Source organism: Ornithodoros turicata, chromosome 1 (genome assembly GCF_037126465.1).
Source record: "Ornithodoros turicata isolate Travis chromosome 1, ASM3712646v1, whole genome shotgun sequence".
NCBI classification, from domain to species: Eukaryota; Metazoa; Arthropoda; class Arachnida; order Ixodida; family Argasidae; genus Ornithodoros; species Ornithodoros turicata.
This window is the reverse complement of record NC_088201.1, coordinates 117178793-117192069: the sequence shown is the minus strand read 5'-3', so window position 1 is coordinate 117192069 and position 13277 is coordinate 117178793. Positions and strand designations below refer to the sequence as shown.

The 13277-nt window shown below is 43.9% G+C and overlaps 1 protein-coding gene across 1 annotated transcript in view; it reads right to left on the bottom strand.

Moving 5' to 3' along the window:
• Positions 1 to 950: 950 nt before the first annotated feature.
• Positions 951 to 13277, bottom strand: part of LOC135368250 (uncharacterized) — a 59483-nt gene continuing 47156 nt past the window's right edge. The window contains exon 3 of the mRNA XM_064601410.1: positions 951 to 1348. Coding sequence (XP_064457480.1) covers positions 992 to 1348 — 357 coding nt within the window. The 3' untranslated portion in view covers positions 951 to 991. The remainder of the gene's footprint in view (positions 1349 to 13277) is intronic.

The window sequence follows — 13277 nt, the reverse complement described above, 5'->3', positions numbered from 1 at the left end:
ATGCTTAATGTGGCAACCCCAGCGCAGGTCCGAGTCCATGCGAAGCGATGGGAACGTACAGGCTCGAGCTTTTTTTGCACCAACGCAAAGAGGGAAATTTCTCATAGCCTTGCTGGTTAAACAGATCTCGACGCACTTTTCGGGCGAAAGGTCCATTACAAGTCGCGTGAAGTACAGGTGTACATTATTTAAGGGTAGCTGCAAACGGCACTGAATGGCTGGTCGTGATTTTCCTAATGTCTTTTTATTTTGTACGTGCAGAATAAACACGCGAACACGCGTGTGTGCGGCATTTGAGACAAGAGTGTCTCTCTGATGAACTTTGCACGTTTATGCTTTGGACAATTGCAGTATTTTCAAATTATAGGTGATCATTTTCATTTTGAACGTGCGGACTAAACGCGCGTGTATGCGGTATCTGGGGCCAGAGGGGCTGCCTGGTGAACTTTCCACGTTTACGCTTTCTACAATTGCATTATTTTCAAAATATAGGTGATCCTTTTCACTTTGTGAGTGCAGACTAAACACGCGTATTTGGGGCAAGAGTGATTGTCTGCTGAACTTTGAATGTACACGCTTTCGACAAATGTAATATTTTCAAACTATTATCGAAAGCGTGAACGTATGCTAGCGTGAAAAGATTTAGCGTGGCAAATGTCGCCCGAAAAACGGGTTAAATTGACAGCCACCATTCAATGAGTATTCAACGTTACTGCACGAAACGCACTTCATGCACGGATACAATGTGTCAGCACGTTGGCACCATAACAAAACCTACGCTAATCCAGAACTGTTTTTTCACAAGAGTACAAACCCAAAATTTACGTTACATATTATTCGTTTCCTAGTGTCGTAAAAAAAGGGGGGTTCTGGTCTAGCCTGGAATCACTGCGAGTGGAACGCAATGCATCTTATACACAGAATCAAGGAATAAAGCAATCCAGAACAGATAGATCATAAAATACGTTATATCAAGTGCTGCTACAGAATATTAAGGGGCGTTGAAGTCCACCTTACTTATCTTCTCCTTTAGGGTTTCATAGATTTCATCGCGTAGCAACTGTTGCTCGAATACTCTTCTCACGGCTTCCTTGAAGGGAGCACTTCTAAGGTCGAGGCGTTCTTCTTTGTCCCTTGATGTGCGTCGGTTGTCACTAGTTCTGTTGTATGTGATGTTAAGCTGATGCAACCGAATGTTGGTCGCCGTTCGTCTGTTCTTCTCAACGTCGAAGCTGAAGGTGAGGCTCAAGGTTCCGTAAGCTAAGATGCGAATGGGCGTAGAGTTTGAGACACTCCCTTCCAGCACCACTGCAGAGTGCAAGGCCAGTTCGTCTGTGTACAGCGTCAACTGCGAACAATGCGTTTAGTGATCTTTAGACGCTAACAATGGATGAGTACAAATATCGTCGGACGCAATACACATAATCTATTTAGCAAATGGTGCAGATACTGCTTGTTGGGTGTCTTACGTAAGTTGAATCACGCTTTGAATATTTTTTTTTTAAAGTCACCTCTAGCGATTTCCTAGTGTGCTAAAACGGATGTCATATTCTGAAACAGAGGCGCCCAGTTTTGATTTTGACGACAGCGAACGCAAAGTCAAGTCAGTGTGTTTATTGACCTTCGCTTTTGTTGATTTTAACGACAGAAGTGACCACATCATAATGCTTTCCTGGCGTTCCTTGTTTTTCTGCAATAATTCGCTGTTTCAGACGTACGTTATACGCGTTATAACAGCTTCTATATTCGCATTTTGCAGTTTCCCTTCCTCTAAGCATTGTCATGGAACACTTCGGAGATGGCGTGAGATGCGAAGTGGTCAACGCGGGTCACGTAATTGAATGCAGCGTTGTTGCTGCCACATGCTAGTCTGCGGGCCCTCTTCATATAATTGCATTTGTTTTGCGATCTTCCGGACTTCATAAAGAATCGTACATGGTGGACCTGATGCTTGAAAACGGCGCGAAAGTTTTACAAATCAACTGCACATGCCAAGCCGGGGAAGACGCATTACCGTTTGCTAGCATGTTGTTGACTTGATCGCTTCGTCTGTCGTGTTTATTTCATTCTGCCTCACCCGTTGCAGGCAGTAACAACTATAAGTACCTCCACCTAGCAAATGTGAATCACTACAACGTCTGTCAATGCAGTTTTGGCTAGCAGCTTTTACTTACTAGAAGTTATAATGTAACACGCATTTTCTCTGGTAGCATATCTGAAATACAGTTGTACTATTACAAAAGCAACAATACTTGCACCTTATTTGCAACTACCCAGTGGTTTCCAATACATTGAATTAACTTTTTGTATGTGTAGAAACTTACACAAAGATTTACCAAGTAAAGTTCAACATACATGTGTAGACACTAGCAGTAATAAAATATGACATTGTTTTCAGAGCGTCTCACAAATGCAAGCACTGTATTGCTGTGTTACTTCACATAAATAGGACTCAGAAGTTGACCATGTTGTCATCAACGGATCTCCCTCAGTCGTGGGGACAAAATGCAAAAAGCACTGTAAAGCAAAGATATGCTCCTACGCCTGCGCATAAACTACCTTGTTGCCGAAAGGTATGATATCAGACGTTAAGTATGAAGGGAAAAAAAGAGGAGTTGCTTGTACAAGCAGCATCTAAAGTAAAAGTTCAACAGACTACAACAAATGATTTTGTAACTGTGTGTTATGTGGGCTCTTTCCTTTCCACATCAGTTTCAGGAACCTGTAATGCCACAATCAGAGCATAACGTTTTGGAAGGGCTAACGGTTAACCTACCCTATGTGTGTACTCCAGAGATGCACGTCAGGAAAAAAGCGAGAAGAGGTGCAAAATTTTTCCTTCCTGTCTTTAGAGTCCAGTGATAACCTTTAGTAAAAGTAATAGTGTGATGTCCTTCCTTATTAGAGTAACTATAAGCATCCCATAAAGTACTATCCCTTGCATGTACTGTTCGTGTTGTCAGAAGAATGTAACGATACGACACACAGGTTAACTATGTCAGCCAAATCCAATGGTACTACAAAGAAAATTCTGGATCAGTTTTACAATTGACGCTGCAAGAATATTATAATAACCTTCAGATTACTTGCTATTGAATAGCGCATTTAATTTGTTTCCAGGGTCCAGTACACCCTGCAGCCCAGAGGAACTGAACAGCCAGCCTGCAGCTGGGGCAAGCAAACAACCCACAGCAATGCTTAATTTAATTAGGGCAACGGACAAGCAAGACTTTGACTGCTTTCTGGAAGGAGCACGCGCAGTTTACAATCAGAAGACTGTAGCAGAAATAGAGAGAATCACTGCAGGACAATCGACCAATGAAGAATGGTTCAAATACGGCAGGGGCATCGCAAGCAGTACACTGTGCCATTCATTTAAAACAAAGCCGTAAAAGCTAAAGTCAGAGCCATTGCCACATAACCTCAGTGGCCTATGTAAATCAGTGTAAAGAGGGAATGTGTTTCAGACTGAGGCCATGAGAAATGGTCTTGCAAAAGAGGGTGTAGCAAAAGAAATGTACAAAGAGGTGATGCAGCGTTATGGTCACAGCGTTGCAATAAAGGAGACTGGTTTTTTCATCAGTTTCCACTGATTGGCTGCTCACCAGATGGTGTGGTACATTTTGAGTGCACTTGCTGCTCAGGAAGGCAGGGACTATTAGAAATAAAGTGTCCACAGAAACTTGAGAATGCGTTCAGCAAAGATAATCCAAAACCCATATATATGACACAAATGCAAGTCCAAATGGGTGAGCTTGGTATTTCTATGTGCGATTTCTTTGTGTAGGAGTCGCAAGAGGTCTGGAATTTGTGTATCATAGAATTTTGTCATGACTACTTTAAAGAGTGCTATGAAGCAGTCTGCGATATTTACTGAAACTACCTGTTCAATGCACTAAGAGCGTCATAATGTATGTACTATGTGAACCATGCATCTGGAGTACCAGCAGGGCATTTACAGAATGAATAAATCCAGTGTCAGTTTTTATGCAAGTGCCCACAGACTGTTTATTCAGTTGCAATTGCATGGACAATTAACATTCATACATGTTGCCATGTCATGCATTAGAAGGCAATTACATTATGTTTCACGATGCGCACCTTTACAGACTCCTTGCGCATTCAGCAGTTTGGCAGCAACTTGTTGTCAGCCAGGATAGGCCTGGACAGGTTGACAACACCACCAAGCAGTAAAGCTACCTTATCAAAAACAGGAAGAAGTTCGAGAGGGAACTCCTGTTGCAGGGTCTTATATGCTTTGAGCCGCTGGATCACCCTTTCCACATGGACCCGCGCTCTTGCAATGGTTTGGTTTTGAAGTGCTTCGCGTTCCTCCATCTGACGCCGTTTTTTCAGAAACGGGGGTCTGTCCATTCTCACTCTTGCATCGTACACAGATCACACCGCTTGGGGAACATCCAATCAGTATTTTTATGGTGTACTGCCTTTTATATTGACTGTACGTAAGCAGCCGTAAGGTTAAGTAACTTGGCTTCTCCAGGGCTATCTCTGTACAGTCAAGTACAACGCGAGTGTTCTTATAGTGCTTGAAGTATATAGTCATGTTTTCCATCACAGACGCCTTAGTAGGGAAAAATACTGCCTCTCCCAGTACACGAGCTAAGATGCAAATTACAGTTTTCATTATTTTGGAAACAGTTGTGCGATGGATGCCAGAGAGAACAGATAAAAAGCTAAAGTTGGTGTTGTGATATCACTTCACAAAAACCATTAGCACCACATCTTCATCACTTAGTGTAAATCCTCTTGCCACTGTTGCTTTTCGCAAAATTGAAAACTCTCTGATAATGTTCTCCATCAGCTGCACACAACCTAGTCCTGTCAACGTTCTAATTTTGTCCTCTTCCCGAACACCATGGTATGTCAACAGTGGCTTGTGCCTTCCACATTCCACAAGTGTATCTGCCTGCACACAGGCGTCTCTGAGGGTGCCAGCATGCACACATGCAATCGAAGCAAACTGTTGCAGAATGTCCTGCGTGGGCACTATACAAAACACAGAAAAACATGTTAGATGGGAATTTTGACATACTTCATAACAACTCAAGTGAACAATTTTATACCGTAATAATGCACCTTCATTGACTGTGTCTGTACATTGTGGGCCAGAGGTCATCCTGACGTCCACTCCACCCTGACTGAACTCATCATTGTCAGCTATGGAACTTTCCAGATTGTGCTCAGGTGTGCTGGCAGTGTCTGCAGTTTGCAGCTCATCATCACCAGCCTCTACATATATTCCATGAGATTAATCTAAGCTATTCCTATTATACCCGACCTACCTTGATCACAGCTGGAAATCTCCCTTTGCACAGTCGGCACAGCTTCAGTAGGAGCTCTCTGAACGACAAAGGCAAAGGATGAGTTGCAGTTGACGTACAGAACGTGTAGTGAACAAAAACGCATGCCTGGTGGCTTGCGAGGCTTCTTCTCGCAATCAAACTTTCGCCGTGGCAAGTTCAGTGTGGGAGCAGCGTTTTTCTTCAGGTACCGACGCTTGCAAACTTGAAAACAAAACACAGAAATTGTGAACATAAGGCTCCTCATTTCAGATATTTCACATTTCTGCAGACAACAAGTGAACAGTTCGTTACGATAATATGCACAAAGCTTCCAGGAATCACAAAGATACATTTTCTGACATGAGCACAGTAGAAGGAAGAGTCACAAATAAACGCCTTTCGCTGTTAGCGACACGTACAGAGACGATCGTGATGCGGATGCAGCCTTCACTACATCGCAATTGCCACTGCAATCTGCGTATTATAAGTAATGCTCTTCAGTCACTGGACAGATGTCATTTAAAAGAAAACGAACCTCTAGGTTATTTATCAGTTATTCGACGCCAGTAGCATGTAGAAAAGTGATCACAAGGAAGCGTTGCAAACTAATGATAACACCCAGCTGTACACCACGAAACAACGGTAATAAGGCGCAAGCTCACCATCGTTGTTCAGTTTTATTGTTATGAAGTCCTCTTCACTGAAGTGTTTACTGCAGACCATAGCGTACTTCGAAGGGTCATTTCCATTTCTAAGCCTTATAAGCCACTGTTTGCGAAGATTAGGCTCTTCCGCATAGCGATGGAAGCTTATTCCACCTTCAGTGCAGTAGGTGGAACATTGGGGACCCGAACAATATCATACCATCGCAGGACATGTGATCTTCCGTTGCATATAAATAAGAATCACTGCAAAACACCACGAACTCCGAACATCGGACGTGGCGTTACCCACACTAGAAAGGCGACGGTGTCGCCTCCTATAGTTCGATCTCGCGGCGAATTGTTTTTAGTGGAGGCGCGTGTTCGAGATGTGGCGTGTGTGGCTCAGCTGCTCCGATCGTCTCGGCTGGTTTGTCATCGCTTCGCAGCTTTGCTGACCGTTACGCGAGCGGCTTGAAGTGATAATCCATTTGGACTTGCTTACAAAATCAGGGACTTTTATTAAAATACGTAGGACACACCGGCAGCACAACAAGATAAAAACATGACTTAAAATATACAGTAAGGGTACATTTATGCTGCAGCATCGCTGCTGGCACATGGCACATCGCTGTTTGGCGATGACGAAACAAACACATGTATCTCTGTGGGCGCGTTCATGCTGCAGCATCGCTGCTTGCCAAAGATGCACGCCATGATCATCGCCACAACAATGCTGCCAAACATGTTTGAACATGCCCGGGGACTACCTGACTTCTGGCGATGACAGGTCAAACACAGAGCTTTCTGATGGTGCATTTACCCTGCAGCCTGGCTGCTCGCTTATCCTCGCCGCTGCTTGCCGCTCTGCTCGCTGCACCTAGGAATGTAAACATGTTTGTCTTCCTGGTATCATTGATGACAGGCGTCTTGAAATCCGACCTGCGATTGGTTGTGATGAAGTCGGTTTCCTCCTTCCCACTTTTCCTCGTTTCCATCCTTCCACAGTGAACGCTGCTAGGCGACTGATATAGCGAAAGCGAGCAGCATCTTGAGCAATCTCCAGGGTAAACGCACCCTAGCGGTTATGCGAGCAGCGATGTGCTTGAAGCTGCAGCGAGCAGCGAGCAGCGATGCTGCAGCATAAATGTACCCGAAGTGTTAACGTTTCGGGGCCTGTTCAGGCCTCATCTTCAGAATGAGGTTCATCCGTCACACGTCAGCTATTTAAACAGGGGGGCGTACCTATCGGGAAGCGGACCCGGATGTTTGTTGATGCAATTTGGACTTGTTTTGATGTGCCAGGATTCTACATTTTTCCTTACTCCCCAGCGACCTTCACGAGCTAGAATATCGGGGGTATCTAGGTAAACCACATGCCCGGTCTTTTCAACATGCTCGCATAACTCTGCTCGTTTGTTCGCGTTTCTTTCTATGTCATATTTATGCTCCTTCATTCTTGACTTTACCGTTCGATCTGTTTCCCCTATATATGTTGCGGTGCAATCCCGGCATGCAATACGGTAAACAACACCTCGCTTATCAGGCAAGTCCACACTATCTTTTGGGTGACTTAACAAACTCTTAAGAGTAATCTTGGGTTTAAATGCTGTTTTTGTGTTTACCGCAGCAAGTATCCGTCTTATTGCCTCTGAAACGCCGTTTGTTTACGGAATGGTGACAAACGGATTTCTACTGTCCTCTCTTTCTTCCTGTAGCGTTTTCTTTTTTTATCTGGTTGTGCACGTCATTCAACAACGGTTCGGGGTGTGACCTGCGCTTCAGATTCTCCATTACCACTTCCATCTCGGCCTGCATTGCACTCGGGTTCGAGTGTATATTACATGATCTCGAAATTAGCGAACGGGGTGTTGCCCTTTTATGTTCTAATGGGTGCGCAGACTCAAAGTGCAATGTCAAACCGGTATCACATTTTTTCCTGTAAACTGTACTGGTTACCTGACCCGAATCTCCCCTCCTGACGAGCTCGTCCAGAAAAGGCAGTTAGCCGTCACACTCCTTCTCACAAATAAATTGAATGCTCGGATGAACGTCATTCAGACTTTGCAAGAAAGCACCCACATGGCCTCAATCTACAACGGCAAAGGTGTCGTCTACAAAACGTTTGTAAACAGTCACGTGCGAGCCCATCTTACTGAGGGCGATATTCTCCACATGCTCAATTGCTATATTTGCAACTGCCATAGACACGGGGCTGCCCATCGGGCAACCATCAACCTGCTTAAAAATTTGTTCTTTAAATTGAAAAAAAGAAAAACGACTGGTCTAAGCACATCTTCAGCAAGGTTATAACATTTTCAAGAGAAAATGCGGTCCGTTCATCAAAGAAAGCGTCGTGCTCTAACATATCCCGTGCAACTGTTATAGCCAAGTCGAGGGGGACATTCGTTAACTGTGCACAATTCGTGAACAATGCAATCCCATCAAATGATACCATAACCTCAACTTTCCCTACGACATACTTCCGAACCAAATCACATAATTCATACGAGTTCCTAACCGAACACTTGTTCTTATACATAGCAGGTGTTATCAAGTCGGCGAGAAACTTCGATAAATTGTACGACGGTGCATCAATGAATGAGACAATAGGTCTTAGTGGGACGCCAGGCTTGTGAATCTCTGGAAGGCGGTGTTGCCCCATCGGAGGAAAATAACCAACGGTACAAACTCTCCGATACCATTCCGTTGTTCTTTAGTTTGTTTCAATTCGTCCACAAGCCTTCTCTCCATACGCGTGGTTGGGTCTAAGGGAAGTTTTTCAAAGTGCGAAGCATCATTCAAAATAGCTATCATTTTGTCATCATAATCACTTCTATTCATAAGAACCGTTCCCTTCCCTTTGTCTGCTTGTAAGACAATTAGATTCAGATCGTTTCGGATATCCCGGAGGGCCTCACGTTCCTTGCTGGTTATATTTGCTGCAGGCAACCTAGCTTTCTGCAAGATGCCCACAAGTTTGTATACCCACCAGTATATGGTGTCAAAACTAGGGGCTTGCAGCGTAGACTAGGTGGAATCATGCTGATCAAGGCACACGCAGCAAAAGCGAAGATGGCATTGAAACCTAACTACTTTTGCTGCCAGGTTCGAGTAGCGTCGGGTGAAGGATAAAACCTCGCCTCCATACGTTCTTCGTATGTAGCTAAAAACAGTCCAAGTACCGGGGGTAGACATTTATTAAAATAGGTAGGCCACACCGGCAGCACAACAGGATAAAAACATAAAACTTAACATAAAAACATAAAACTTAAAATATACAGTAAGTGTTAACGTTTTGGGGCCTATTCAGGCCGCATCTTCATTCTGAAGATGAGGCCTGAATAGGCCCCGTACTGTATATTTTAAGTCATGTTTTTATCCTGTTGTGCTGGCAGTGTGGCCTACGTATTTTAATAAATATCTACCCCCGGTATTTGGACTGTTTTTTAGAATGAGGAACGCTAATTGGGGAGACGGAACTGAGCAAAACCGAGCGAACAACTGTGTCTGATTTTTCGTTCTTCGCAATATGGGTGATAATATTGTGCACATTTACAGCATGCTGATTAGGCGGTACAAATCTATCAAGTAGCTATGCGTGGCGTATTACAGAGAAAGCACAGGATTCTCTACCTGTCTGCTGCAGTCCCAGTTGGAGTCACACCTATATGGCTTTATGGGCGGCGATAAAGGTAGGAAGGGACACAGACGCTCGTCATGTCTCTTGTCTATGTTGGTATCCGGCTTTCTCTTCTACTGCCCAGGCGTTGGATATAGCGAATTTGGAGAACCAAACAACCACTACATTCTGACTATGGCTGGACATACGGTACATGCTGCACAGCGGCGCGTTATCGCTATGATTTCACGTGCCATGCGCCTCACCTCATTTTGAGTGTGCGTGCCTGTTTAAGAAAAGTGGAACACAAAACAAATAAATAAAAAATAAAATGATGAAACGAAGCGGTCTTCTTGCTTGACACATACACTCAGGCATACACGTAATAATGGAATGACGATGGAATGAGAAGTTCACGGAATATCTGAACGTTTTCAAGTGCACTGGAAAATTGGTGAACACGAAGTAATTTTGTTCTTCCGTACCGTTTTTGCGCTAATGAAAGGCATCATTGGTTGATATGAGGAGGTCAAGAGGTTAAAAAAATAAGCCCACTTCGCATATGTAACCACAAAGGTCAGAATGGAAGAACAACAGGCGCCTGCGACAGATTTGTATCTGTTCCCGCGGACAGCTTTTGCTTTCAACAATGCACTTTGGAACAATGTACAGGGTGACCTCTTTTATTCCATACATATTTTTACATTATTAACTAATTCTAATCGATTTTTGTTTACATAGGGTGCACACTCCACCGCGGAAGTCACATGACATGAGCAATGCTTTAGCAAAAGTTCGTTAATTACCTTTCTGATTAGCGTGCTCTGTTTCTTCGATTTTTTCGTCTTTAATAATGCGACATAGTCGATTGCAGCCAGGCTTCAGGAAGTTGCTTATAATTTAACAAATGCAAGATGCTCCGGTGCGGGTCAACGATGCGCCTTATACCGCCAAGCGTGTGCGCATTTAAGTTGCCATTTTGGGCGAAATAAACGAGGGTTTCTGCTGTCTCAGATCTTTCGAAAGGTTGTTAATTGTTAATTACAGCATGGCGGGGGAGCAATATCATTTGCAGGATGTCCGCCCTTCAGTATATGGTAAAGGCAAAAAAAAAAAGCAACATTCCGCCTAGTGCTGCTGAATTAGGAAGATGTGTCCATAAAAGACACTTTCTTCGCAAGTTGTTTTCGTTTATTCAGACCAGGTTTTGAAGCGTTACAAGTATATTCTGAATACGAGTTCTGTTTTTGCACACAAAATACACCAGACTGTCCCAAGAAGAGCGCAACAGAGCGGTTCACAAAGAAGCGACAACTGGAAATCTGAGGCTCTCTTTGTGCTACTTGTTACAGACAGGCGCTACGTCATCAGTAGCGGCGGTTTGTAACAAGTATCACAAAGATAGCCCCAGGTTTCAGGTTGTCCCTTTCTTTCTGAACTGCTCTGATTCACCTTTATATATACACACATATATATATTCTGCTCATCTTTTCTCATGACGAGGAGAGCGCCACAGTCGAAACGTCGACCCTTTTTTATTTCACTTTTAATTTCTGCCCCCGTGCCATAAATAAAACAGTGTTCCTAACTTCCCTAAAATATGTTGTCCGCGTCTTTTTCCTTCCAGAACTATATATATATATAATATATATATATATATATATGTTTGTAACTCAAACGTCGCCATGCCAGTACTGGACAGCTGGTTCGGCCTTGTTGGGCCTCATCAACAGTACGCAGGCAGGCAACGTTTGAGTGGATGGCGTCAGAAGGTCACGTAATACGTGATTCCTCCCGTCAGGGTGAGATAACTCACTCACTGAAAGCCCAGTGCAAAGCAGCAAAAGGCTTTGCACTGGGCTTTCAGTGAGTGAGTTATCTCACCCTGACAGGAGGAATCACGTGTTACGTGACCTTCTGACGCCATCCACTCAAACGTTGCCTGCCTACGTACTGTTGATGAGGCCCAACAAGGCCGACACAGCTGTCCAGTACTGGCATGGCGACGTTTGAGTTACAAACATATGCTATACGTGCAGCCAAAGAGCTCTGGCTATTTTTTTTCCCTTTTATATATATATATATATATATATAATGAGGGAAAAACAATTAAAGAAACAAGTAAATGACACCAGACGTGTTTGAAATTCAAAATTACAGATTAAGATGGCTTCTATGGCTGCACGCAGAGAAACAGATACTAATGGAACGATGCGACAGCACCAGAGGACACGTGTTTCGCCGTGTTTGCGGCTCGTCAGCCCTGGGTAGCTGCGCATCGTTCGGAATTGGCAAACCAGGGGTCGCTCAGCGAGCGACATACACCTGGGAGGGTGACTCATCACTCCTCAATGCCACAGTGCAAGCCAGTGAATTATAATGCAGGAAAAAAAAGACATTAAAGAAACAAGTAAATGACAAGTAAATATATATTTACTTGTCATTTACTTGTTTCTTTAATGTCTTATATATATATATACTCATGGAACGATGCGACAGCACCAGAGGACACGTGTTTCGCCGTGTTTGCGGCTCGTCAGCCGTGGGTAGCTGCGCATCGTTCGGGATTGGCAAACCAGGGGTCACTCAGCGAGCGATATGCACCTGGGAGGGTGACTGAGCACTCCTGAATGTCACAGTGCAAGCCAGTGAATTATAAAGAGGGGAAAAAGACGTTAAACAAATAAATAAATGACGCTAGACGTGTTGGAAATTCAAACTTACAGATTAAGATGGCTTCTATGGCTGCACGTAGAGAAACAGATACTCATGGAACGATGCGACAGCACTAGAGGACACGTGTTTCGCCGTGTTTGCGGCTGGTCAGCCCTGGGCAGCTGCGCATCGTTCGGGATTGGCAAACCAGGGGTCACTCAGCGAGCGATATACACCTGTGAGGGTTACTGAGCACTCCTCAATGTCACAGTGCAAGCCAGTGAATTATAAAGAGGGGAAAAAAGCCGTTAAATAAATAAATAAATGGCAAGTAAATATATATATATATATATATACATATATATATACTTGTCATTTACTTGTTTCTTTACAACCTCCCAGGTGTATATCGCTCGCTGAGTGACCCCTGGTTTGCCAATCCCGAACGATGCGCAGCTACCCAGGGCTGACGAGCCGCAAACACGGCGAAACACGTGTCCTCTGGTGCTGTCGCATCGTTCCATGGGTATCTGTTTCTCTACGTGCAGCCATAGAAGCCATCTTAATCTGTAAGTTTGAATTTCAAACACGTCTAGCGTCATTTATTTATTTATTTATTTAATGGCTTTTTCCCCTCTTTATATATATATATATACACACATATATATTTTACACAATGCGGACGGCACAGCAGGAATCCAACCACCAAGAGTACGATCCTGTCTAATCATTGATTAACCAAGGTTCCTTATCAACTTCTTAATCAGCGTCTTTTCGACATATTTTGAAATAAAATCCTTCTTCCATCAAATAATATAGAAAGATAACAACCTGCACACAGCTGTACATTGGAGCTAGCTACGATTCAGAGGGTATCTGACGACACAGAGGTGGTTGCGTTGGGACAGGTACAAAGACGGCCGACGAACGGCATAAGACTGCATGCACAAGAGAACACTGCACTATCGCCTGCTGCGGTCAGTAGCCTGCGCCATCAACTAAAGAACGGCCCATACCACGTATTTGGTATCCACAGCGGCTGTCCAAGCGAGCACT